The sequence below is a fragment of the Caretta caretta genome, chromosome 3, assembly GCF_965140235.1.
Source record: "Caretta caretta isolate rCarCar2 chromosome 3, rCarCar1.hap1, whole genome shotgun sequence".
In the NCBI taxonomy this organism is placed as follows: Eukaryota; Metazoa; Chordata; order Testudines; family Cheloniidae; genus Caretta; species Caretta caretta.
The window spans coordinates 160,468,899-160,492,741 of record NC_134208.1 but is presented as its reverse complement, the minus strand read 5'-3'; the positions used below and the strand labels follow the sequence as shown (position 1 = coordinate 160,492,741).

At 39.0% G+C, this 23,843-nt stretch overlaps 1 protein-coding gene across 4 annotated transcripts in view; it reads right to left on the bottom strand.

Moving 5' to 3' along the window:
- Positions 1–940: 940 nt before the first annotated feature.
- The window catches only part of WDR26 (WD repeat domain 26), a 46,046-nt gene continuing 23,143 nt past the window's right edge, over positions 941–23,843 (bottom strand). For 3 of the 4 annotated variants that reach the window (XM_048843308.2, XM_048843309.2, XM_048843310.2), the window contains 7 exons: positions 18,851–18,991; positions 15,429–15,548; positions 12,277–12,422; positions 11,862–11,940; positions 11,093–11,222; positions 7,816–8,001; positions 941–6,245 (listed from right to left, as the gene is read on the bottom strand). In XM_048843308.2, the coding sequence (XP_048699265.1) occupies positions 6,220–6,245; positions 7,816–8,001; positions 11,093–11,222; positions 11,862–11,940; positions 12,277–12,422; positions 15,429–15,548; positions 18,851–18,991 (828 nt within the window). In that variant the 3' untranslated portion in view covers positions 941–6,219. The remainder of the gene's footprint in view (positions 6,246–7,815; positions 8,002–11,092; positions 11,223–11,861; positions 11,941–12,276; positions 12,423–15,428; positions 15,549–18,850; positions 18,992–23,843) is intronic. The other variant, XR_007355689.2, reaches the window with a different exon arrangement.

The window sequence follows — 23,843 nt, the reverse complement described above, 5'->3', positions numbered from 1 at the left end:
AGTATATAACAAGAGGCAACACGTAGAGACAGCCAGGAAGAGCACAAGGAAACATTGTGACAGTCAGTCTGATAGCCAGTGAATTCAGGGCAGCAGCTGCCTCTGTTGTCAAGATTGTTGTAGGGGTTATGGCCAAGAAGAGATTTAAGAACAAACTGAAAGGTCAAGGATGTGGCTTTGCAGAGGATTACAAAGCCTCTCCTCTAAATTTGTAAGGAGCTCCATAGCAGAAAGCAAGGAAGCTGCTTATTTGAAAATTTAACGTTTAGATGGTGGAGACTGGCATCAACATCACGGTATCAGGTAAGAGAACAGAGAGCAGGGGAAGTGAACGCATGTGGTTTATGCAATAAAAGGGGAAGCTAGTAGGAGGAATCTCCTTTAGGTCAACACTGTAGTTTCAATGCTAGCCTCAAGCAGGATCTGACTTAAGGTGGTTGGGAAATACCTACCCCAAAAAAAGTAGTTTAATACCGCTGCACAGCATTACCTGGGAGGTCCAATGTAGCAGCACCCTACCGTACTAGGTGCTGTATAAAAAAATAAGACAATCCCTACCCTATAGCATTTACTATCTAGATTATTGCCCTCTCATATGAATGGGAAGGATTAGTCAGTCAGTGCTTGTACTGTGTTTTGAAAGTGCATACATTAATAGGATGTAGATAAACACAGACTAAGTGCTGTAAGTGTCAAGTATTACAAAACAGCTAGTGTAGGTTAAACCTGAACAAGCAAAGCCTAGGAGTCTACACATAGATATTTTGAGCCAAGTTAGAAAGGGTCAGCTTCATTTAAGTTAGATTCAAATACATATTTGGGAAAATATTCACTAAAAATGCTAAAATATTGAAAGTTCTATTTTGTCAAATCTGAGGTGTAATGGACAGCCAATTGACAGCCATGTAACTGAAGGTTAGGAGTGTTAAGAACTATTCAGTCCAGTTATTCATTCTGTTTATTGAACTGAAGAAAGGGAATACAAACATTTCTGTTAAGTGCTGTGCACTGACATGGAAAAAGTGTTTTTTTTAAAAAACCCTAATAAAAACAAATCAGAAGTTATGTAGTTCCAATTGAACAATTTTCTTTTTAAAGATGTTTAAAATACTACACATTTATAAAATAAAAAAGTTAACAAAGGGTGTTCTGTAAATAATTAGTAAAACAAGTGAAAAATAAATATGAGACCCAACATTCTTATATTTTAATGTAATAATATAGCAAAGAAATTTAAACTACTAAATATAATCCAAGAGGACAGTAACAAAAAATCCAGAAAGTTTAAGAACGCAATCCTTTGAAACATTTAATATCAGTCCATAGCAAATAGTCATTACATACCAAAAGCTCTAAGTGTTAACTAGTTCCACCACAACTCCATATAAATCTTGACAATTTAGAAATCTTGAGATCAACAGTAAAGTTCTTTTCTTGATCTCTACAGCTTGGTTTGTAAGTACATACATGCTTTGATGATCCATTTTGTCCCATACATTTTCAAGGAGCCAATAACTTTTTTCCATCTGTGCCTAAAAATGTTAAGATTCAAATCTAACACATTTCCCTAACAAGGAAAAATGTTTAAGTGAAAGATGGGGCACACTGAATTTCAAATTTATAAAAATATACCGATATTAACTGATGCCTGTAGTCAGAGGACATTTCACATACACACAACATGACTTAAAGTATGCAGTAAAACATGACCAGTACCTAGAACACTTGGTTCCATGTCTATGTAATACACACACACACACTCACACTCTCTCTCTCATATATACCAAATAGGAAAACGTTCACACTTAGCTGTTTTACTGAACCCAGGTAATCTGGTTTAGCAGACAGGAAATGGGTTTATAGTTTGTGTTTCAGCAACAAGAGGCAGCTACTGCAGCAATTCAACACTGCACAATTCAATGAAGTCCACCCTGTTTTAAAAAGAAAAAAGTGTACAAGAGTTAATGAAGTTTTGCTAATTGTCTTTAAAATTAGCAGTTCTTCCTAAATCAAGTATGGTAGCTGAAAATGGACACGAACCAATGTGTATTTTTTTAAAGCCATATATAGGATTGGTGCTCCTCGTTCTAGGAGTTGCAAATAAATTAAATTGAGACAACTTATTGTTTTAGGGATATGGATTTGAAAAAGAGTCTACTGAAAGTTTGTCTTCTCTCCTCTCTGGTTGTCCCTCACATCAGCCAACAAATTTGGCTGTAAACTAGACCTGTATGTTGATTTCCCTATACTCAACATAGACTGATTGTGTCAGTTCTACTTTCTAGGAAGCAATATCCTAATAAAGAAACCTTCAAACTTTTGTTTGAATTGGGAGCATTATTTATTGGTGCAGCGAGATGCCACTAGACACAAATACTGCCAATAGTGAATTGATTGCATTAGACGTTAATTGCTTGAAACCAGGATGACAAGTTATTGGCAAGAGTTGGATAGTTTTCCAGCTTGCATCTTTGCACTAGTTTTAAAATTATTAGGGTTACTTCTTTTACATTTGAAGAACCTGTACTAAAAGAGTGAGGGAATTAGACATAAAAGTTTTTCAGAACAGAGATTTGTAACAGCAGCTTATTTCCCCCTTTGCGTTCCATCATCTCTCTCAAAAAACTACTTACCTGAACAGCACAGGCACATTCAGATAAATGGTTAAGCATAATTCAGGAAAGATTTACATTGCTGATAATGAGTAGCTATTGTGAATATTTTAATCAACAGCTACAAAAAAAAATGCAAAAAACCAAGCTTACAGTATGTTCCCCCAGAAGTATAGCATCAGTTACTAGATATAACTGATTGTTGGGGAGAAATAGGACTCTTATTTGCTCCAACCCTTAGATCCCAGCCTAGGAACATTTTTAAGCACATGGAAATGAACACATTGCAGATGAGTCTACTGCATTTGCTTTTTCCATAGCCAAAGTCTTATTTTTGGTCTATGGGCAAAAAGTATTGGTACTTTTCAAACCACACATTATGACTATGTGGTAGCATGTTAAGAATAGTTTAGGCTGCTCTTTTTAGTCTAGAGTCTAGAACAGTAGCCAGTCATCATTCACAGCCTATAGGCCTACAGGTAATCTTGCTGTCAGACTAAGTACCATAAAGCCACAGTCTCACCTTTCTATCAGTATCTGCATATCACGTGTAAGACGCAGGCACAATGTATATAGCAAACTTGGTAAGACAGACTTCTAGAAATGAACCACACCATCTAGCTGGTACAGAAGCCTTCCCATCTATATTGCATAGTTGAGTTACGTAACTAAATTTAAATGGCAATCTCAAAATGTGCTTCTCACTAACCCCATTTCAAAGTGTTCACCATGTATACATTAGGAGTAGACTCTAAAGTCCAGAAGCTTGCCCGGGGGGGGGGGGGGGGGAAGGAGGAAGAGAAGAAATAAGTATTTTGGCAAGAGAATTAAAGTTTAATATTCTTTGTCACAATTCTCAATGAAAAAGAAGGTACTGACTCAAGTGTGCTGTACTGTAGCTTACACTAGATATGGAGTCCCTGCTAATAGTTTTAGCTATAGGCGCTATGCTGAAAATCCTGTGAAGTGACTAAGCACAAATCAATCTTCTGGATTTATATTAGGGGCTTGATCCCACATTCCTTACACACACACACACACAAAATTCCCAGTGAAGTCAGTGTTAGTTTTTGGGTGAACAAAGAACGAGAGAATGGGCTCCACGTCATCTAAAAGTATAAAGGGTTAAAAAAAAACAAACCACCCTTCAGTGACTGCATTACATGCTCTTGGTGGAGAAGAGATTTTTATTTAGGTTTAAAGGAGACAGTAATGCTCTAAAAATGCTTAAAATGCCAAATTAATAGAATATATGTGAAGCCTGGAAAGTATAAATAGCAGCACAATTGCTGTTATCAATTGTACGCTAATTTGAAGATGTAAAGCACTGTAAAAAATGCAGGTATTTGACTTTTATTTAAACCAAAATGGTTAGCTTGCCAAGACTGAGCTCAGTGTTCTTTGCTTCTCCTGAAACCTGTACGAGTATCACTGACACCACAGAACCAAGACGATCATCTTAATGCTGTGACATGCCATCAACGGTGGCAGGAGAAACAGAATGTTGATCTCCAGAATTAGCAGGTCAAGAGAAGAGAACTAATTTTCCATTTTTTGGTTTAAAGTTTGTTTGTAATCCAAGTCTACACAGATATTGAATTCTAATATTAAACACGATTTTATATTTGTTTAAAAAGCATTTCAGCTGAATTTTAAAGTCATTTTAGGAAGCTGAAGACAAATGAACGAGATTGAAGGTACTGAAATTCAGTTCTTATTTCAGATGGGAAAATATCAAAATATAGGATGAGGTCAAATTAAGGATTGGTCTCAGCAAAAAGTGTGTATAATTTTTTAAGTGTTTAAGATTACATGCGAGAGTCAAAGAACCTAATGGCCATAGTCTGTTAGAATCTCTCTTGTATTATATGCCTTGGGAGCATCCATTTGGGTCCTGGCCCCACCCTTTAAAAAAAAAAAAAGGGTCTTATGACTGTGTTATTTCCTCCATTCCCATTACCCAACCACAAGTCTGTTTTTTCTTCCCATGGACAGTTATCCCTTCTCCCAGAGTTATCCCTTCAACCAACCAAGGAGGACACTAGAGTACTTACTTAGTCCCAGTAGGAGACTCAGCCACCCTTTTGTTCACATCTTTCATGATGGCCTGCCTTCTTCCCTGCTCCCTCTTTACTTCATGGCAGCCCTGATACTACCTTCACCATCCAGTTGAGAAGAGGGAATTTAACACCATTCCATAATCAATTGCCGAGTAGTGCAGAAGCACACTAGAGATACCAGGCCACCTGTTTATTTTGAGAAGCATACAGTACTCAAACTGTCTTTTTAATAAGAAATTAAGGAACCATTCCTAAAAATGTCAGGCTATTCACAGCACCAGCACAGAACAAGGTCCAGCAGACACATTTAAACCTGTAAACTTCAAAATACCTCAAAAAACAAAAATCTATGCATCTTTGTTAGTCAAATACTAAGGAAAATGCTGCAGTTGTATTTAAGTTAGGGGAAAAATTATACAAATTGTCAATATGGATTGTAATTTGGATGATAAAGGTACTTTTAAAATTACAAAGCAAAACAACATTATCCTTGTTTCAGGTCCTTCCTAAGCTTTTATCAGAATTGTTGCACAAGTTAAGACAAAACTTGTTGCATGTATTTATGTAATCTAAAAACTGACCTTTGTCCTGTTTATTAAACTACTAGTCTCATGGTGCATTTTGATAGCTCTCACTTCTAAATAATTCTGTTTCTTCATTAAGATGGGAAATGAGGTTTCTTTTAAAAGAATACTTTACGTAGCCTGTGTAAAACTCCTTCCAGCCACTGCTTTTGACCATGTCTTGCATGATACTCTAAAAGAGCATCAGTTATACTGCATTTCATGACACTGTTTTTTAAGCTGGTTTAAATTCCAAATGTATACAAATGAAGTCACTTTAATCCTATAAATAATTTATTTTTTTTAAAAAAAATTGTGCTGTTAACCCCTTTACAGGGCAACGAGCTATGTGAAAAGTACAAAACTTTTTGTCAAGTGTGATATTGAGAGTGCTTTTGACATAGTTCACTGGTTTATCATCTGGATTGATATATACTGCGCAACGGGCAAGGCTAGAGTCCATGAACCAAGCTGCAAAGATCTCAAGCTAAATAAGGCGGAGAGAGATTTAGAGAAACAAGAGAAGGAAATACTTTCCTATCCAATGTATACTCTTCAGACTAAAGCACTCTTTCTATCAAGCCTTCTAAACTGTTAAATAAAGTTTTCCAAACAAGCATTTAAACTTCATTACACAGAAGAGCAACAAGAACGGTAGCCCGCCAGACAAAAAGGCAGGAGGGAAAAAATATATATACTGAGTTCAATGGTTAGCCTGAATGTAGCACAGTTCTTCACAACCGATGGGGGGGGGGGTAATTCGACACGGCGTCCAACATCGTTCTGACGACGTGCTTCATCTCAACTGGTTACTATGAAGCAAGGTGGTAAATGTTTGGCCCCGATCGGGCTTCAGAAATGGTTCTTTTTTCATGACGAGCATGTCTGTCCAGCTATCAATCATGTTGTTTGCACCAAATCCCAAGCCATTTAAAATACGACTAATTTTAAGTTAAAGAGAAGTCGTCTGCTCCAAATTCGCCATCAACTATCCATGCTACTGCATTCCTCTGAGCAAAGACAAGATGAAAGGTAAAAAAGATTAAACTTGGATAAGAAATTTTTTCAAGGTGTAACAACCTCCATTACAAGATATATAATTATAACTTACTTATATACATGTAACATACACACAAATTTAACACGCTTCAGAGTAATCATGTGCTATGGATTTTATCCTCCTCACTGAAGGGGAGCTACTCTTTTGCATTCTATTAATGTATGTAACCAATAATCTTTTCGCTTTAACAAAAAGTAGCGCGCTCTGACTTCCAAATATCCTCTCCTCTCTTTCAGGAGATTAATACACAGTATTTGGAGAGGTTTTTTTTGTTACTCAACACACACTACTTAAAACAAAAACAAACAAAAATTAGTGACACACTAAAAATAAGCAATGGAGTGGACACTGATTTAGAACGGACATGATTTTTTTCCTACTGGAATCTCTTACTTACTCTGACAATTTTTAGATATAGATCTATACTGGGAAAGGGTCACTACGGAGACAGCCCTGTTGGGCTTCAAAAGTTCCCAGAGAACATTAAGTGAAAACAATTACAAAAACTGTTTGCTTATTTTCAGATTCCTGAAGTATCAGGACACTAATCCAACTATTCCACCTAGGTTATACACAGAGCACTATATAAAATAAATCCACATTGTTTTTACTTAAAGTTTACCCCCCTGCCCCACTTTTCCTGTTACTCATGTTATACAAGCATTTGCTTTCCTGTGGGAGGCAGATCTTAAATTTTAGATTAGCATACAGGTGGTAGAAATGTGAAGGGAAAGGAATGAGGAGAACGTGAGCTGGAAAGCATTTTGGGTTTGTTGGGACTGGTAATAGAATACAAAGTACAGGGCTGATTTAGTTTAAGTCATTACCACCAGACAGCTGTTCAGTGGCAAGTATTCATACAAGAGCTACCATCAGCAGCCACCTTGTTAGCAATCTCAGTAGAAGGGCTAGGGACTGAATAGACATGGAAACTGAAATACCCTCATTGTAATACAGGGAATTTCCTCAATAGAACTGAGACAACAGTGGGTGGGAAAACTTGCAATTCTACTGCCCGTGCTGTACCAGTTCTCTGGGGAAGTGACTAGTCACCAGGGCTATCTAGTATCTTTCAGGGGCATTAAATTCACTTAAGGCTAAATAACCTCATTCTGTTTCCAGAGTGAGGTTAGTATTTGTTATTTAATATTTGCATAACAGTTTGTTATTCTACATGCAGTGAACACAGGCAATGTTAAGCCATCTTGAGGTATCTAGGGACATTATAATCCACTCTAGCTCCATGTTGGGGGTTTAAGTGGTTCCTGGATGCCTCTGATAGCATCACTTTCCAGCTGTATATGTTTGGGGGAATATGTAGACAGATTATTTTGTGGTCTGATGATTGAGGCCTTTTTCAGGAAACTCAATTTTGTTTGAGGGTTGTTTACTATATTATTTATATTCTTATTGTATGTTTTAATTATTGTCAAGAAATCCAAAGCAACTGGATGGATTATTTCAATTACAGAAGCTTTCTATTACAGTTTCTTTTTAAATATACATGGAAGTTGCTTTACCTTCAATATCCTGGTTGTCTATGAAAGGTGCTGGTCCCCATATTCTAACAGTGCCATCATCGGAGGCGCTGGCCATCATGGATGGAATCTGCGGGTTCCAGCTCACACAGTTAACTGTACGCGTGTGCCCTGTCAGCTCCGCAATTGGCAGTTCACTACGTTTGTGCCAAATATACACTTTGTGATCTAAAAGAAACATCGATTTGAAGCAGAAGCATGAGAAATATTGAATTAAAATGTTCTAAGCACATAAATCTCCTAATTTTTTCATATTAAAATTGCACTCTTCCAGAGACCTAAAAACACAGTATTGCAAAAAAAATTAAGTGTTGCAAATTCTAAAATTGAACCCCGCTAATGTGCAACAACACAACAAGATTTTGGTTTCACTAAAGTCTAAATCAAAGTCTAAAGAGAGGATCTAATCAAGAGTGTGGGCACAACGCAGACATGTCTTATTAAGACTTACAACGCTAGTGAGCTCATTATCTGAGGGAAAGCATTTAAGATGGCACTGAATCTTATACTGGTCAGCCAACGCATGGCCAGAAACACAAAATCAACCTCCTTCTAAGTTAAGGCTATGCTGTTGCAAGTGGATTCAAGCAAAATACTGCTGATCAATGAACAATGTCTTGATAGATATAAAAAATTATATACAAATTTATAGAGATTTTATATAATTTTTTATATTATATTATATACACACAGATTTATATGTATCTATATATGTTTTATATATAGATATATATATATATAAACACAATATTTAGAGGACAATCCATGTGTATTACATGGACCTTGTGTTAAGATGCAATATTTATGAGTAATAAATAAGGCTGCATTTAGAATAGTTAAAGCACAAGTCTTGGTACTGAGGCCTCCAAAAATTCTAACCAACTTGGTAAATGACCTAATGGGGTCATACACCTTTAAAATTTTGCTGTGCCTCTGTTTCCCTATGTGTAAAGTAGAAACAATTACTGACCAACCTCACAAGGTAAGGATTAATTAAATGTTTGTATGGCATTTTGAAGTTGTAAAGACCTACATACTACATAGATTTCAAATAGGATTCTAAAGAACCTATTTTTGTGAACAGTAGCAACTCCTATTTAAAAAAAATAGTAACTGGTCAAATAATCCATTGCAAATCTCTCAAATAAAAAAAACCCCACACTGCTTTATAATGAACTGCATTTTATTTAAGACCAACTAGTTAAAATGAGATATTTTCTCCTAATGTAGATTAACAGCTTCTGACAAACCTGTAGATTGACTTGTTACTAAAGGCTGCATCAGGTTCTCTCAAATGGAGCTACGTAAACTGAGCTACAACAAACTATCTACTCACATGTACGTACACTACTAGACTACCTTTTCAGAATTAAAGCTTTAAGGAACAGACTAAGACAACACTTTACACAATCCAATGTGATTCTGAAGGTTAAAAACAAAAACAAAAACACACCTTACCCTGGGCCCTTACAAAACAGGCTCAACTCTCTGACCTACCTGGTAGAATAGGATCTGGGAATCATTTGGTAAAGAAATTGCTTTCTGCTTAATCAGCTCATTATGGTATTTGCATGAAATACACACCTTGTGTTTACATTTTTCTATCCCCTGATTTCAGAGGATAGAGATAAGTATCCATTCTGTTATCAAATAAAACAAACAAAACCAGTGCTCTGTCTATTCTGGGCCATAAGCCCAGCATCTGCTGTGTGGAGAATCAAAGTGTAAACACAAGCCAGTATTTTGGTGCTTGACAGTGGATGTGTGTGTAAAAGGAAAAAGGACACACCAGGTAGATTAAGGCAGAAGTCAATTTTACTTTCAAAAGAGATTTCTTATTTTCTTCCTATAAGTGCAGGTGGTAGCAAAAAGCCTACCTAGCTGACAACATACCTTTACATTTAAGAGGTTATGGCATTCTAATCTGTTACTTTTTTTGTACAGAGAGACTTTCACAGCAGCCACATTTGCAACAATTCAGTGCAAAGAGGCAACAGCCTCTGGCAGTCCGAATCTAAATAAGGTGCCATCAGCTTCAACTACAGCTGGGTAGTTTTTAGACACTGAAAATAAAAAAAAATAAAAAAAGCTGTTCTTAAGATGACCTGGAAAAATTCATTACCACATTAATGTCACACACATAGTAGGTCATAAGTGAAGTGTCAATTAAAAAAAAAAAAAAAAAAAGACTGGTGTACTGTAGCGTGTACACTCCCCCACACAAAGCATCAGTATGGCTAGGCACACAAGCCCTGAACTTTCAGGCACACAAGTACTAAACCCCACACTAGACTAGCTCAAAGATGAGGAGGATGACACTGCATTAGAGGTGCTATCTTTCAGCTGGTATCTTCCACTAGGTAATGACAGAGGAGAAACTTGGTTTAAAATGTAAAGATCTTTCTGCAGTTTCCACTAAAATAAAATATGTAAGAAAGTGTGTCATAGTCAACACCTCCTCTTTCTGAAGAGGCTCCACTTTGAGCTATTAAGTACAAACAGTGGCTACTCAGTTTACCTTTGTGCACTACAAATACTGGGCCTGAGCAGGGGTCAGCCCCCTCAAGTCCCATTGATCTCAAATGGGAGTTGAAGGAGCTAAGCCCCTCACAAGCCTGAACTAGTTCACTCGAAAGCAGTTTGGGACAGGCTCGGTAAACTAAATTCTATACTCACCATAGACTATTTTCAAGTACGAAAAACACAAATCTTAGTCACAAAAGAACAACCTTTGCTAGAGTTGCCATGTCATCAACTGCTGGATTTGAGACTTTGTTTTTCCTCCCATTATAATTAATTCCACTTGAGTTGAGATGACTGCTCTCCTGGAATTAAAATTATCTGACCACACCTGCCTTTGAAAAACTACCAATCAAATGAACTTAAGTTACTCACTACAGAACTATTTTGGCCAAAAGCACAACTGCTAATGTCATGCCTCTCAAAAAACCCAACATACCCGCACATAGTTAAAGCTTACTCAGTGCTATAAACCCATTATAGGAGAGAGACGGAAGAGGCAGAGCATACAGGCTATCCTTTCTGCTAGAGCAGGACTGTTCCTTACTGTATCTAACTTCAGCAGCACTGAGACATACTTTCGTTCACTCCTGTGGACAATAACTTTCTTTTACAGATGATCGTTGCCGGTAACAGTATTAACATTAATTAAAAATTCATTGCATCATCCCCTTTTATACCCAGTATGTGCTTGAAATGTACATCAACTGACATCTGAAGTCTTTAAAGCCGATGTTACCTTCACTGCCACTAGCGATGAAGTCTTCGTTATGGCCTCCAAAACACGAGTGAATTGTGTAAAACCCTTGCGTAACACCTTGATACTTTCTCACTAAAACTCTGTCTTGCAAGTCCCATAAGTGAACTCCCTGTGGGGGGCAAAGAGCATGCCGAAGGTTATTTTTATTGTAAGACAATATCCAGCACCTACCTTTGAAGTATTCCACTTTTATCATTTGTTCATTTTTGGCATGTCAACAAGCTTAGGCAATAAAACAAACTATAATGTGAAACTGAATGGATCTCATGCACTAGAACAATGGCTAAATGCTTGTCCTGTCTCTTATTCTAGCACCCAATTCTCTAGTTTGGGGTTTCCAAAATACTTAAATTCGGAAGTCCATAAAGAAAAGTTATGTGGAACACCAATATTCCACGGATGATAACTCTAGAATATTGCTGCAACGTTGGGAAGCCAAACATAGTAAAATGAAGTGTTTAAATCTAGCAGCAGATATTTTGTAATTTACAGTCAAAATATTTCCCTTCATACTATGTTTTGTTAAGCCTTAAAAAAAAAAAAAGAGATCTTCCCTTTTGGAGAATCCTACATTTGTTTATTTGTATATATGTACATACTGTGAACGTCATATGTTGTGTATGGAATACTGCTTTGTCTATTGTTTAATATCATTACAGATCCAAAATTCCCTCAGATTTTCTAAAAAAAATAAAATTAGCAGTGGTAAGAAAAAGTCTTATTTGTATTTTTAAATCTATCAACTTACCTGAGTTGCTACATTTAACAAAGCTAATCTGCCATTTTTTGAAATAGTAAATGACATAATAGGATGATCTTCTTGTACTCTGAAATCACAGGACAGACACCATAATGTTAGGAGCACTACTATTTGGACATTTTAAAAAAAAAAAGTAACACCAAGAAAGCACAAAAGTTTTCAGTTGCAATACTTCCATTCATACTTATAACTAAGTGGGCCATTAGTATTATATTTGAAAGGGGATTACAACCAGAACTGAGTTTAAGTCATCTAGTTCTATTTCAGTATTTGCTGGGTCCACAGAGAAAGTATACAATGTAGATAGATGTTCTGATACATTACACAGACTAACTGTTTTCTCAACAGGGGAATCGGACTAGATTTATGAGAGTTAAGAATTTGTAAGAAAAAAGGTAGTTACATGTTTCTGTCTGTAAGGTCCTCAAAGTTATAACCCCGAATTCGCTGGTGCGTGTCCGATGCCAGAACAGTCTTCCCGTCGCTCAAACACCAGAGGCATTGCACTCTCACCCCTTCCCAGGAGTCAAGGAGATTACCATCTAGATCCTGTTTAGGAAGGAAATATAACCAAGGTGTTCTTTTAAGTTAGATTTCTAAGCCCTGGTGTACACTATGAGTTTAGGTCGAATTTAGCAGTGTTAGATCGATTTAACCCTGCACCTATCCACACGATGAAGCCATTTTTGTCGACTTAAAGGGATCTTAAAATCAATTTCTGTACTCCTCCCCGACAAGGGGATTAGCACTGAAATTGACATCGCCGGCTTGAATCTGGGGTAGTGTGGACACAATTCGACAGTACTGGCCTCCGGGAGCTATCCCAGAGTGCTCCATTGTGACCGCTCTGGACAGCGCTTTCAACTCAGATGCACTAGCCAGGTACACAGGAAAAGCACTGGGAACTTTTGAATTTCATTTCCTGTTTGGTCAGCATGGCGAGCTCATCAGCACAGAGGACCATGCAGTCCCAGAACTGCAAAGAACTCCAGCATGGACTGAATGAGAGGTACTGGATCTGCTCGCTGTATGGATGAATCCTTGCTATCAGAACTCCGTTCCAAAAGACGAAATGCCAAAATATTTGAAAAAAAATCTCCAAGGGCATGATGCACAGAGCTATAAACAGGGACCTGCAGCAGTGCCGTGTGAAAATTAAGGAGCTCAGACAAGCCTACCAAAAAACCAAAGAGGCAGACGGCCGCTCCGGGTCAGAGCCCCAGACATGCCGCTTCTGTGATGAGCTGCATGCAATTCTAGGGGGTGCCCCTATCACTACCCCACCCATCTGTGGACACCTGCAAGGGGGGAGTCTCACGCAACTGGGATGAGGATTTTGGGGACAAGGAGGAGGAGGATAGTGCACAACAGGCAAGCAGAGAAACTGTTCTCCCTGTCAGCCAAGAACTGTTTATCACCCTGGAGCCAATACACTCCCAACCGGGCTCCCAGACCACGAAGCCAGAGAAGGCACCTCTGGTGAGTGTACCTTGGTAAATATAATACATGGTTTAAAAGCAAGTGTGTTTAAATGATTAATTTGCCCTGAAGACTTGGGATGCATTCGCAGCCAATACAGCTACTAGAAAAGTCCGTTAATGTGTCTGGGGATGGAGTGCAAATCCTCCAGGGACATTATTAAGGGGACATTCAGAGGTGGCCGTTCCTGCTGGGCTGTTTGCCTGTGGCTGAAATCATCCCCACTTTTAGCCATTCGGGGGGGAGGGGGGGGAGAAGCATTGTTCACACTGAGCTGTTTGCGTTTGGCCAGCAAGGATCTTCCCTGATACTAGTCACGTAGTGGGAGGAGGAGTGAAGCCATCATCCCAGAGAATTCGGGGGAGGGGGATGTTAGTTGGGTTTGTGTTACCTGTTAACCTGAAAACCGCAGCCCCTCCTTTTAAATGGCCAACCCAACGGGTGCTTGGTATGGGAAAGGAGGGTGCTGCTGTTTGAAACCATTCCCACAAGGTATGAAGATTGAAGAAGCCGAAAGACTGTGGCTTACCATGGCTGCCTGCAAGCCGAATTCTGTTGCCTGGCCCTGCGTGTGTGATCTCTCACAGCAAAACGGCAGGCCCTCAATACAAGAGGCAAAATGCAACCTTGTACCGAAGGCACATGTGCTATGTAATGTTAACAGCTTGGTTCAAGGTGAACGTCTACCCATTGTTCTCTAAACTGTGTCTTTTTAAATACTACTCTCCCTTTTTTTCCTCCCGCAGCTGCAAATGTTTCAACGCTCCCCCCTATCAACTGTGGGATAGCTATCCCACAGTGCACCGCTCCGTAAGTCTATGCTAGCCACGGTAGTGAGAACGCACTCCGATGACTTAATGCGCTTAGTGTGGACATACACAATTGACTGTAGAGAGTTGATTTTTAGAAATCAACTTCTATAATATCGACCTAATTTCGCAGTGTAGACATACCCTTAGGAATTTTGATGAGAGGTTTTAGTAGGAGTAACTAAAAGAATGATGCACGAGAGAAGAGTTCTCTTGTCCCGTATCGGATAAAGTGTTGGTGATCATGAGAATTAGTATACCATTTGGAATCGCCTTCCATCTCCACCCTCAAACCAACACAGAGACAGGAGAATCCCCTGTCCCATTTCCTTTGAGGTTTGACATGGTCGAAATCTAAACTCCTGGCTCAAGTCAGCCAGTTATTCGAAGACCTCAACTCTTTCAACGCCATTGCTATACCCCCAGACAGCAAGAAATCGGACCCCCAATAGGATGGAACTCCATAGCATATCCATAGGACTGATTCCTCCCTCCCTTTTTAAATGTAAATAGTTAAAAAATGATAGCTTCGCACGCTAGAAATTTAAATAGTCAATATGAGTTCTATAGAAAGCTAGCTTCCTTGGCCTAAAGTGTTCACTAGTCAATGATTCCTGTGAACCAAAGTCAGAGAATGCTAAAGAAGTTGTTCAAATCAACTGAACTGACCCAGCATATTGAAGTTTGTTTCAGTAATACCAAAGAATGAAATGGTACCAAGAATGGTACCAAAGAATGAAAAAGTCTGTCAGGGCGTTAGTATACATGCTACTCTACCTCCAAACGTAGGAGGGCCAAAAGATTCCACGGGTAACTAAATTTATAACAAGTTAAATTATTTTTCATTACATGTTCTCTAGTGACTACCTCAACATATAGAGAAAACAGACCCATTAACCATGTTACACCTGTTTTTACTAGAGTGGTCAAGCGATTAAAAAAATTAATCGTGATTAATCACAGTTTTAAGTGCACTATTAAACAATAATAGAATACCATTTATTTAAATATTTTAAAATATTTTCCATATATTAAATATAGGCTCAGGGCTTCAGCCCCCACTCCACTCCACAAGAGGCTACCTCCCCGCCCAGAGATATGCAATTAAAAAAAAAAAAGTTAAGTACTAATTTTGTTTTCAGGTAATCGCAGGCATTAACTGCAATTAATTGACAGCCCTAGTTTTTACTCCTAAGTACAATCTGCTGTTTTCAGCTGCAATGAAGCAAGTGTTCGGAGAGGACATGAACACACAGGTAGAACTTACACACTGATAGAACTGTCCACGTTGCCCTCCTGTTACAAAGCGTTTCCCATCTGGATTCCAAGCCACGCTGGTTAAACTGTCTTCATGAGATTGACTCATCTTTGTCCTCAGCTCCCCAGTCTGGAGAGGAAACAAAGAAAATCAACCACTACAAAGTCCAGTTTTGCCCACCCCTACAGACATATAATTAACAGATGTGCATGGAAACTTAACCTAGTGTTTCTAATTATGGACATTTCACTGCATTAATTGAATAAAAAGGTTAAAAAAATTTTTAAAAAAGGTTGCACACTATGAAAGTCTTCTAGGGAGCAACGAGGAGGTGGAGCTGGGGTCATTCTAATTTTCTTTCAGCATGGGAAACTGTCAGCCATGTTCTGACTCCAGCTGCTGCAATGAGCTCTGCCTCATTTTGCTTCCACTTCAGATCTGAAGCCAGGACAGGCAGTGAGTGTATTTAATGGATTTTGAGGGAAGAAGAAAGTGAAAGATCAATGAAGGAAGGGAAAAGATAAATGACAGGCACAGAAAGAGTGAAGAAAAGAGGAAACCAAAAGAATGCAGAGACAGTCCATTATTTTTTTACTAGAAAGCAGAGTACCAAAAATCTTAAGAATGTAAGAATGGTGATAGTGGGTCAAACCAGTGGTTTATCTAGCCCAGTATCCTGTCTTCCAACAGCAACCAGGGCCAGAGGCTTCAGAGGGAATGAACAGAACAGGGCAATTAAGTGATCCATCTCATTGTCCACTCCCAGCTTCTGGCAGTCAGATGGTTAAGGGACTCCCAGAACAAGGGGGTTGCATCCCTGACCACTTTGGCTAATAGCCATTGATGGACCTATCCTGCATTAACTTATCTCATTTTTTTAGCTCAGTTACGCTTTTGGCCGGGGGGGGGGGGAACCAGAACTGCACACAGTATTCAAGGTGTAGGTGTACCATGAATTTATATATTGGCATGTGTATGTGTGTATATATATTATTTACTGTGTTCTTATTTATTGCTTTCCTAATGGTTCCAAACATTCTATTAGGTTGACTGCCACTGCACATTGAGCGGATGTTTTCAGAGAACTGTCCAGAGTGACTTAAAGATCTTTTTCTTGAGTGGTAACAGCTAATTTCGACCCTATCATTTTATAGGTATAGTTGCGATTATTTTTTCCAACATGCATTACTTTGCACTTAACACTGAATTTCATCTGCCACTTTGTTGCCCAGCCACCCAGTTTAGCAAGATCCCTTTGTAACTCTTCTCAAATAGTCCAAAGCTGCTTAAATTTTGTATCATCTGAAAATTTTGCAACCTCACTGTTCACCCCCTTTTCCAGATAATTTATGAACATGTTGAACAGCACAGGTCCCAGGACAGATCCATGGGGGATGCTCCTTATTTACCTCTCTCCATTGTGAAAACTGATCCTTTATTCCTATCTCAGCTAGCTACTGATCCATGAGAGGACCTTCTCTCTTTTCCCATGACTGCTTACTTTGCTTAACAGTCTTTGGTGCAGGATCTTGTCAAAGGCTTTCTGAAAGTACTCTATATCCACTAGATCACCCTTGTCCCCATGTTTGTTGACCACCTCAAAGAATTTTTAAAGATTTGAGAGGTATGATTTCTCTTTACAAAAGCCGTGTTTACTCCTGCCCAACACATCATGTTTATTGCCGTTTCTGATAATTCTGTTCATTACCATAATTTAAGAGCACCCTACCTGGTACTGAAGTTAGGCTTACTGGCCTGCAGTTGCCAGGATCACCTCTTAAAAACCGGCGTTACCTTAGCTATCCTCCAGTCATTTGGTACTGAGGCTGATTTAAGGTACAAGTTACATATCAATTAATAGTTCTGCAATTTCACATATGAGTTCCTTCAAAACTCTTGGCTGAATACCATCTGCCCCTGCTGACTCTTAATTTATCAATTTGTTCCAAAATCTCCTCTATTGACTCCTTAATCTGTGACAGTTCCTCAGATTTGTCACCTAAAAATAAATGGGTAGGGGGTGGGATTCTCTCTCACATCTTCTGCAGTGAAAACCAATGCAAAGAGTTCATTTAGCTTCTCTGCAATGGGTTGTCTTCCTTACAGTAGCTTACAGTTAACCAGTCTCTGGATATTGCATCTTAAACTCTCCATGCTAGGATGGACTTTTGTCCATGGATTGTAAAGTAGGAGTGTCACACTCATCTGAAAGGGCCAAATGCCATGTTTCACTGTGGTCTGAGATATAAGTCTACTGGGATATAAATTCTGAACTTCATACTCCCCTCAATCCTCATTGATCTCCCACTGGTATCACTGGGAGGTTTGACCAGAGTGAAATTTTATGAAGCGACTCTGCTGCCCTTTAGGCAACTACTTCTGCCTTTTGTTTCTCTCTCTTCTTTTCTCCCCTATATACACTTCCTTCCCTGAAACAACTCCCTGTTCTCTCAAGGGCTACACATCCATCCCCTAAAATGATCAGCAATGGAATATGTAACCTTGATACTGAAAGGTCTTTTAAGAGTCAACATTCCAACAGAGATTAATAAGGAACAGAGTTTACCTCTCAGTCACGGTTTCAGGCTGTCTGCAAACAGAATTATTGGTTTACACTGTTAACTTTATTTCAAATGTGATCTCTGCAGCCACAGGTGCTAGAAACCTTTTTATTTTAAATGACACCTTAGATTCTTCACAATCTGAACTTGTCCTTTAGGCCAGACACAGTCTGTATGGGCCACACGCTTCTTCTAAAGCCAAAAAGTAAATTACTCTCTCAACTGTCTCACACACTGAACAAAGAGACAGGACCAAATGCTCTTGGATCACACCTACAAGCATTTCAGCACTATGTGAATGGGTCAGACTCTACCACACTGGCCACTTGGATCACAAAATTAAAGAAACCACAAAACTTGGATTCCTGGCTACTTCCTCACCTCGGAGATAAGCCTTGTAAATGTCACTTGAACATTAGAAACATTACAACTCATCTTTGTAAAAACCATGGCACTAAAGGAATTCACTCCTTATAAATCCTCTTGAAGTGTATCATCCAGACTTCAAAAACACCACACAGTAACTTCTCTCTAGTGTGGATGATCACTTGGAATGGAAACATTACAGTCACCCCTTGGTATTCCAGAATTGAAAGGACAGAAGATCCATGAAGAGTAGACTCACTGACAAATTAGTTTCAGTTCTGTAAACATTTAGTATAGACATTTTATATTCTACCTAGATTTGGGAAAGATCTGGGTCTATTAGCAACATTTTTAATAAAATGAAAAACTGCAATGTTTCCATGTTCACCTATATAGAAACAAGCTTACTGAAGTGATTTCATCCTTACTGAACAGTTCCAGTGCATAACAAAGCCAACTGCTAGAGTTAAACATGAAATTTTATATTAATATTGGATTGCTTACTTGTACATTCCAGAGCCAAAGCTCAGAGCAGTCATCTGGGCCACAGGCAACAAGGTAGTTGTCATCTGGACTCCAAGCAATGTAAGAAACACCATATGCATGGCCTTCTAATGTTTTAAGCAATTTTAGCTGGTGTGTATCCTAAGTAAAACAAATACATATATATTAAAAAGACTAGTCAATATTTGACATTAGAATTTGGCTGAGGTTGTCTTGACAGCAGCTCAAATTGTTTAGTCCTGAGTTTCGACAGGATTTCTACCCAATTCAGGCCTGTATGATTTGGCCATTATCTTTTAAAAGCAAAACATTCTCTTTCGAGAATAAATCTCTATTTGTAAGTGAGCAGTTATTACCCTATAGAGTAGATCCATATACTCACAAAAAAGCCTTTCCAAGATCCCTAGCATACAAAGAGAAGTACTAGTAAGTATTCTGAGAATGTTATATTCTTCCTTTATTTTGTTGTGGAACTCATTGACAGAGTTCTGTGCAAAATACTACAATATGGCCCATACCTTAGATTATGCACAATACCTAGCAGTTATGCAATATTTAATTTTCAAAGCACTGTAGGAACTTTATGCAGTGGAACCAGTCTTTACACCCTTGTGAAGTAGGCAAGTATTGTTAACCAAGTTTTACAAGATGCTTAAATAAGACAGAAATTAGGTGCCTTGGATCAGGCAGTGAACGTGACAGAATTAGGATTAGAATTTCAGAGTTCCTGGATCCTAGTGCCATAGTCAGCTACGACACTTCCAACTGCTAGTTTGAAAATAAAATAGTCAATTGACCATAATAAGAATATTTTCCTCCAGTTCGTTGTAGTTTTAGGAATGTAAGAACCTCCCTTATTAAAGTGATATGTTTCAGGACTGACAGCCAATTATGAAGAAGTGCCTTTGTTTTAATTCTATTTAGTCATTAATACTGACTGTTTAGTTAATGCAGGAGGGATTCCTTTTGCCTACTGAATCACTTTAAAATGGTAGTAGAGTGTAAAATGCAAGATAGTGCTGAGCAATAAAAATGGTAGGACAGCTCATTAGAGTGAAGTCTTAAGATATTTATCAACTATTTGACATATTAAGGTGTTTATGGTATTCAACACCTTGTCAGTTGCTGGCTTGATCCAAACCCTGAAATGTTCCAGCTGAGTACTGGCCCATGACACTGTAGTCACACTAGTGTCAAGTCTCATGAGTCTGTCCCAAGTCTCATTAAAGATGCAGCATATAGTGATCACAGCTTATAACTGGTCAATCAGGGGAGCATTTATTAGGTATTTTTACTCTCCATTATTTGAAAACATTTTCTATTTGCCCACTATCCTTTGTGGCGTTTGTCTTTTCCCGTACTGAAAAGTCTCTTCATGGATTTGGAAAACAAAAACAAAAAAACCACCCAACTCCACTAAATCACCCCAGCACGTAAAGAGTGCAGAGTTAACCTTCTGAACCAATGCAGTACTGAGTCTGCACACAGATCCAGTTCCTTTGTCACTGTTCATTGCTGCTAGCCAAAGCTGAGGAAATGGGATTAGTTTAGTCATTTTCACTGCTCCAGATCAGAACCTTATGGGCAGAAGAGACCATTCTTGCCATTTTCACATTTTCCCAAGCACTCAGAATGAAAGCAAGGACTATTCTTGCCATTTTCCCTGCTGCCCATAAGGGTCCAAACTGCAGCAGTGAAACTGACTAGACTCATTAATTACCAACCCCTTGGGAAAACAAGGACAAGCACAAAGACAGGCACTGGAGGTATTTATGGAACCTGAAAACAGGCTAGAAAAGGAGATAGATTAGGATTATTTATTTGTGCTTACCTGAAAGTTTCCTTTCTTAAATAGCAAGGTCCATAGATCCTTAATGCAGAAGGCCCAATGCTTACTGCCTGAAGCAGACAGACCTCAGACACTGGCAGCAGCCTAAACTCCTTCCTCTGAAGTTGCTCTCCAGTTTAGGTTAAGATTTTTAGATTTAAATTTAAAACATATGCCTACTTCAGGAAACGAGTTTACAGTTTTTTAAATTTAAGTACATGAACACCTTCATATACCCCTTCGTTTGCCTCAGATGGGCTAGGTGTACAGACCTTGCTACTTCACACACACACCCCCGTTCAGACAGAGGAGTTTTCCTATTCTTTGGTGAAGCAAGGTCCACAAATCCTATAACAGAATTTTGAGCAGTGTAAGAGCTTTAAGAAAGGGAACAAAGATACTGAAATAAACAGATTCTCTCTTACAAAAAACTTGTCTGCAGTGAAACGTGCAGCATTCCCTCCTAAGACTGTACCCACTGAAGTTTAAGAACTATTTCGCAGAATTTAGTCAATGCATTGGTTAACAGCCATATGGTCACCTGAATGGCTTTTTGCATCAGGGCATTAAAATAAGGTTATATTTTATATAACCACAAAAATGCCTGGTCAACAAGGCTGTTCTAGAAATTGCTGGATGTCCAGGTGCACTGAGGTGTTTTTGTTGTTCGGCCAGTTTCTTAACCAAAGGATGCAAAATAATGCAGAAACTTTATCACTCCCAAAGCTATGCCTTCTTGGAGGATTTCTACTACTTGTGGAATCGTAGTATCAGTCTCTGTTCCAGTCTCTTTGCCAAATTGGAAGGAATTTGAAGCGGACATTCAGGGAAAGATATCCTCAGAGTAACTATGATTGTCAGAACAACTCACAACCAAAAAAACTCTCCCCAATTAATTCCTTTTAAATGCCAGGCAACCCATGGTGAAGCACTGCTACAATACAGTCCTTCTGCAGTGTAGAAAGAGGACAGGTCTCTTCTATCGTGCTGTTATTGTAAAATAAGTCCCCTTACGCAGTAATAATGGGGCCTCTCATTTTTCACTTCCAGATGGACCTGACTACAGTGAGAACAGTAGGAATGGTTAGAGCTACATGCGGGTTTTCAGCTGGACAGTGTCTCCATGGCAGCAACCTTCAAGTATCTTCTCCTGGACAAGAATGACTTTGCTGTGCCTCCTGGACGTGAAGAAGCTCATGGTTGGTAGTCCAAAAAGTTGTCACACACTAAAGGCAGGGGTGAAGGTCCCATTCCTGAAGTCAGGTCTCAGCTTTCTCTTGTCTATGAAAAATCCTAATATAGAAGGGACTGGCAAAGTAGTCTATTGCCCCATAAGAACAAGATATTTGCTTCTCTCTGATGGGCTGAAAATGAATTGCCAAGAATCAGGTCCCAGCTGCATTAGAAACCACATCTCCATCTACAAACTGCCAAGAGATCTGCACTCCTCTGCGACAATGTAGATAACAAAGTAGCCGAGTACCACTATCTAATGTTAAAGCTGAGGGGATCCAGCTCAAACGGAACAAGCTTTCACTTAAGATTAGACTAATAATGGATAAAGTCTAACCAACTTCATTTTACTCTTCAAGACCTCTTTTGAGGTTTTCCTGCTATAACCAGATGGACTTCAACAACTGCACCAATATCAAAACAAACACCCTGCCACACACTTTGCAATGTCTCAGAAAACTTACACCTAGGATCGCAGGGGTGAGTCACATGTGTCTAGGCACTTTTCCTTTTAGCCATCAGGGCCTTGAATCTTACCTTCAACTCCTCTGGCTTTTTTCTGTGATGGCGAGGAGAGGAAATGGAGTACAGCTTGTTGCATCCATTTTTTGCACATCCTCTTGTTCAGGGGATAGGCAATATCTCCCCTTTTGCTTGGGGCTCTTTGGACTCCTTGGGATATATACAGGAACTCTGGAATGCATTCTGAGACCTAGTGAGTTCTCCAACAATCCCTCCCTCTGTTTTAATTTTAGCCTTATTCAAGGCAGCTCTTTTTCACTTGGGATCTTGGAGAGAATTCCACTCCCCCCTGACAGAGAGAGGCAGTACCCCCAGTGAAGGAAGCGGAGGGGTGCTTGGGTGGCACAGGTAGGAAGGTTCCATGAGAACCAAGGTTCCACTGGTCAGAGAGCCTGAGAGGTACTTCCAGGGTTTAGATTGCCCTGTCCTTACCTTCAGGAGATGGAGAACAACCCAGGTATTCCTTATGTCCATGGTAGAAGACTCTTCAATTTATTATAGCTAAGTTAGGTTTTTCTATTATTTACTTATTATCAATATCTTTTACATCAACTTAAGTCAACTACTCAGAGTGACAGATACTACCAAACACAAAGATGCAGCTATGGTTCAGGATTTTGAACACTGCCCATGTTTTTGAACCATATTTGAATGAGTTATCAAATCCTCATTTATGTAAGGCAATACTCAGTTAAGATTTCAAACCATGGAAATAGCTGTCCTTAAAGGCTGCTATGGAAAGGTTCCTTCCCATCTTTGTTTTTGCCCATATAAATAGAGAGTGTTGGAAGATCCACGTCCTCTTATGGATTGTGGAATTTCCCAGCTTTTGAGTGCATGTTAGATTTTGCCTTTTGAGATGGTAATAAATACTTTATACAAAAGAGATAATGTTTTTAGTATTTTCTCAATCATCAGTAATTAAATCAGTGGCAGTTTTTGCCCTTCACACATTACGTTGAAGAAGTTCCGATTGACATTTTAATGCATTATATGGATGTTGCTGTTTTAAATGGAGTTTTTCTTTTTGTTTGCGCATATGTCATATGTGATTTAATAAAATTGAATTGACTCAAGCCATACCCTGGAAGTGAGCAGTCCCCAACCTTGGAGAATCTGCGATAAGACCGGATAGACAGGTGAGCTGGATTCTTGAGTGGAGATGTGCCCAAACAGAAAAACCCCTCAAAGCACACAGAAGAAGGCTAGATGAATGGCTGAGGGCAGGTCCTAAAGTCCCCCCTCACTGGTTTCACCTTGCTGTTCCCCATCTGCAAACAAACAACACGATCTCTCTGTGGCCACACTGGTCCTCAGTGACTGAGGACATAGGCTGAAGGCTCCAAGATACTGTCAGAAACTGTCTGCCCTCACCAGCTAGGGGAGGGCACGTCAGTCACCTGCCATTTC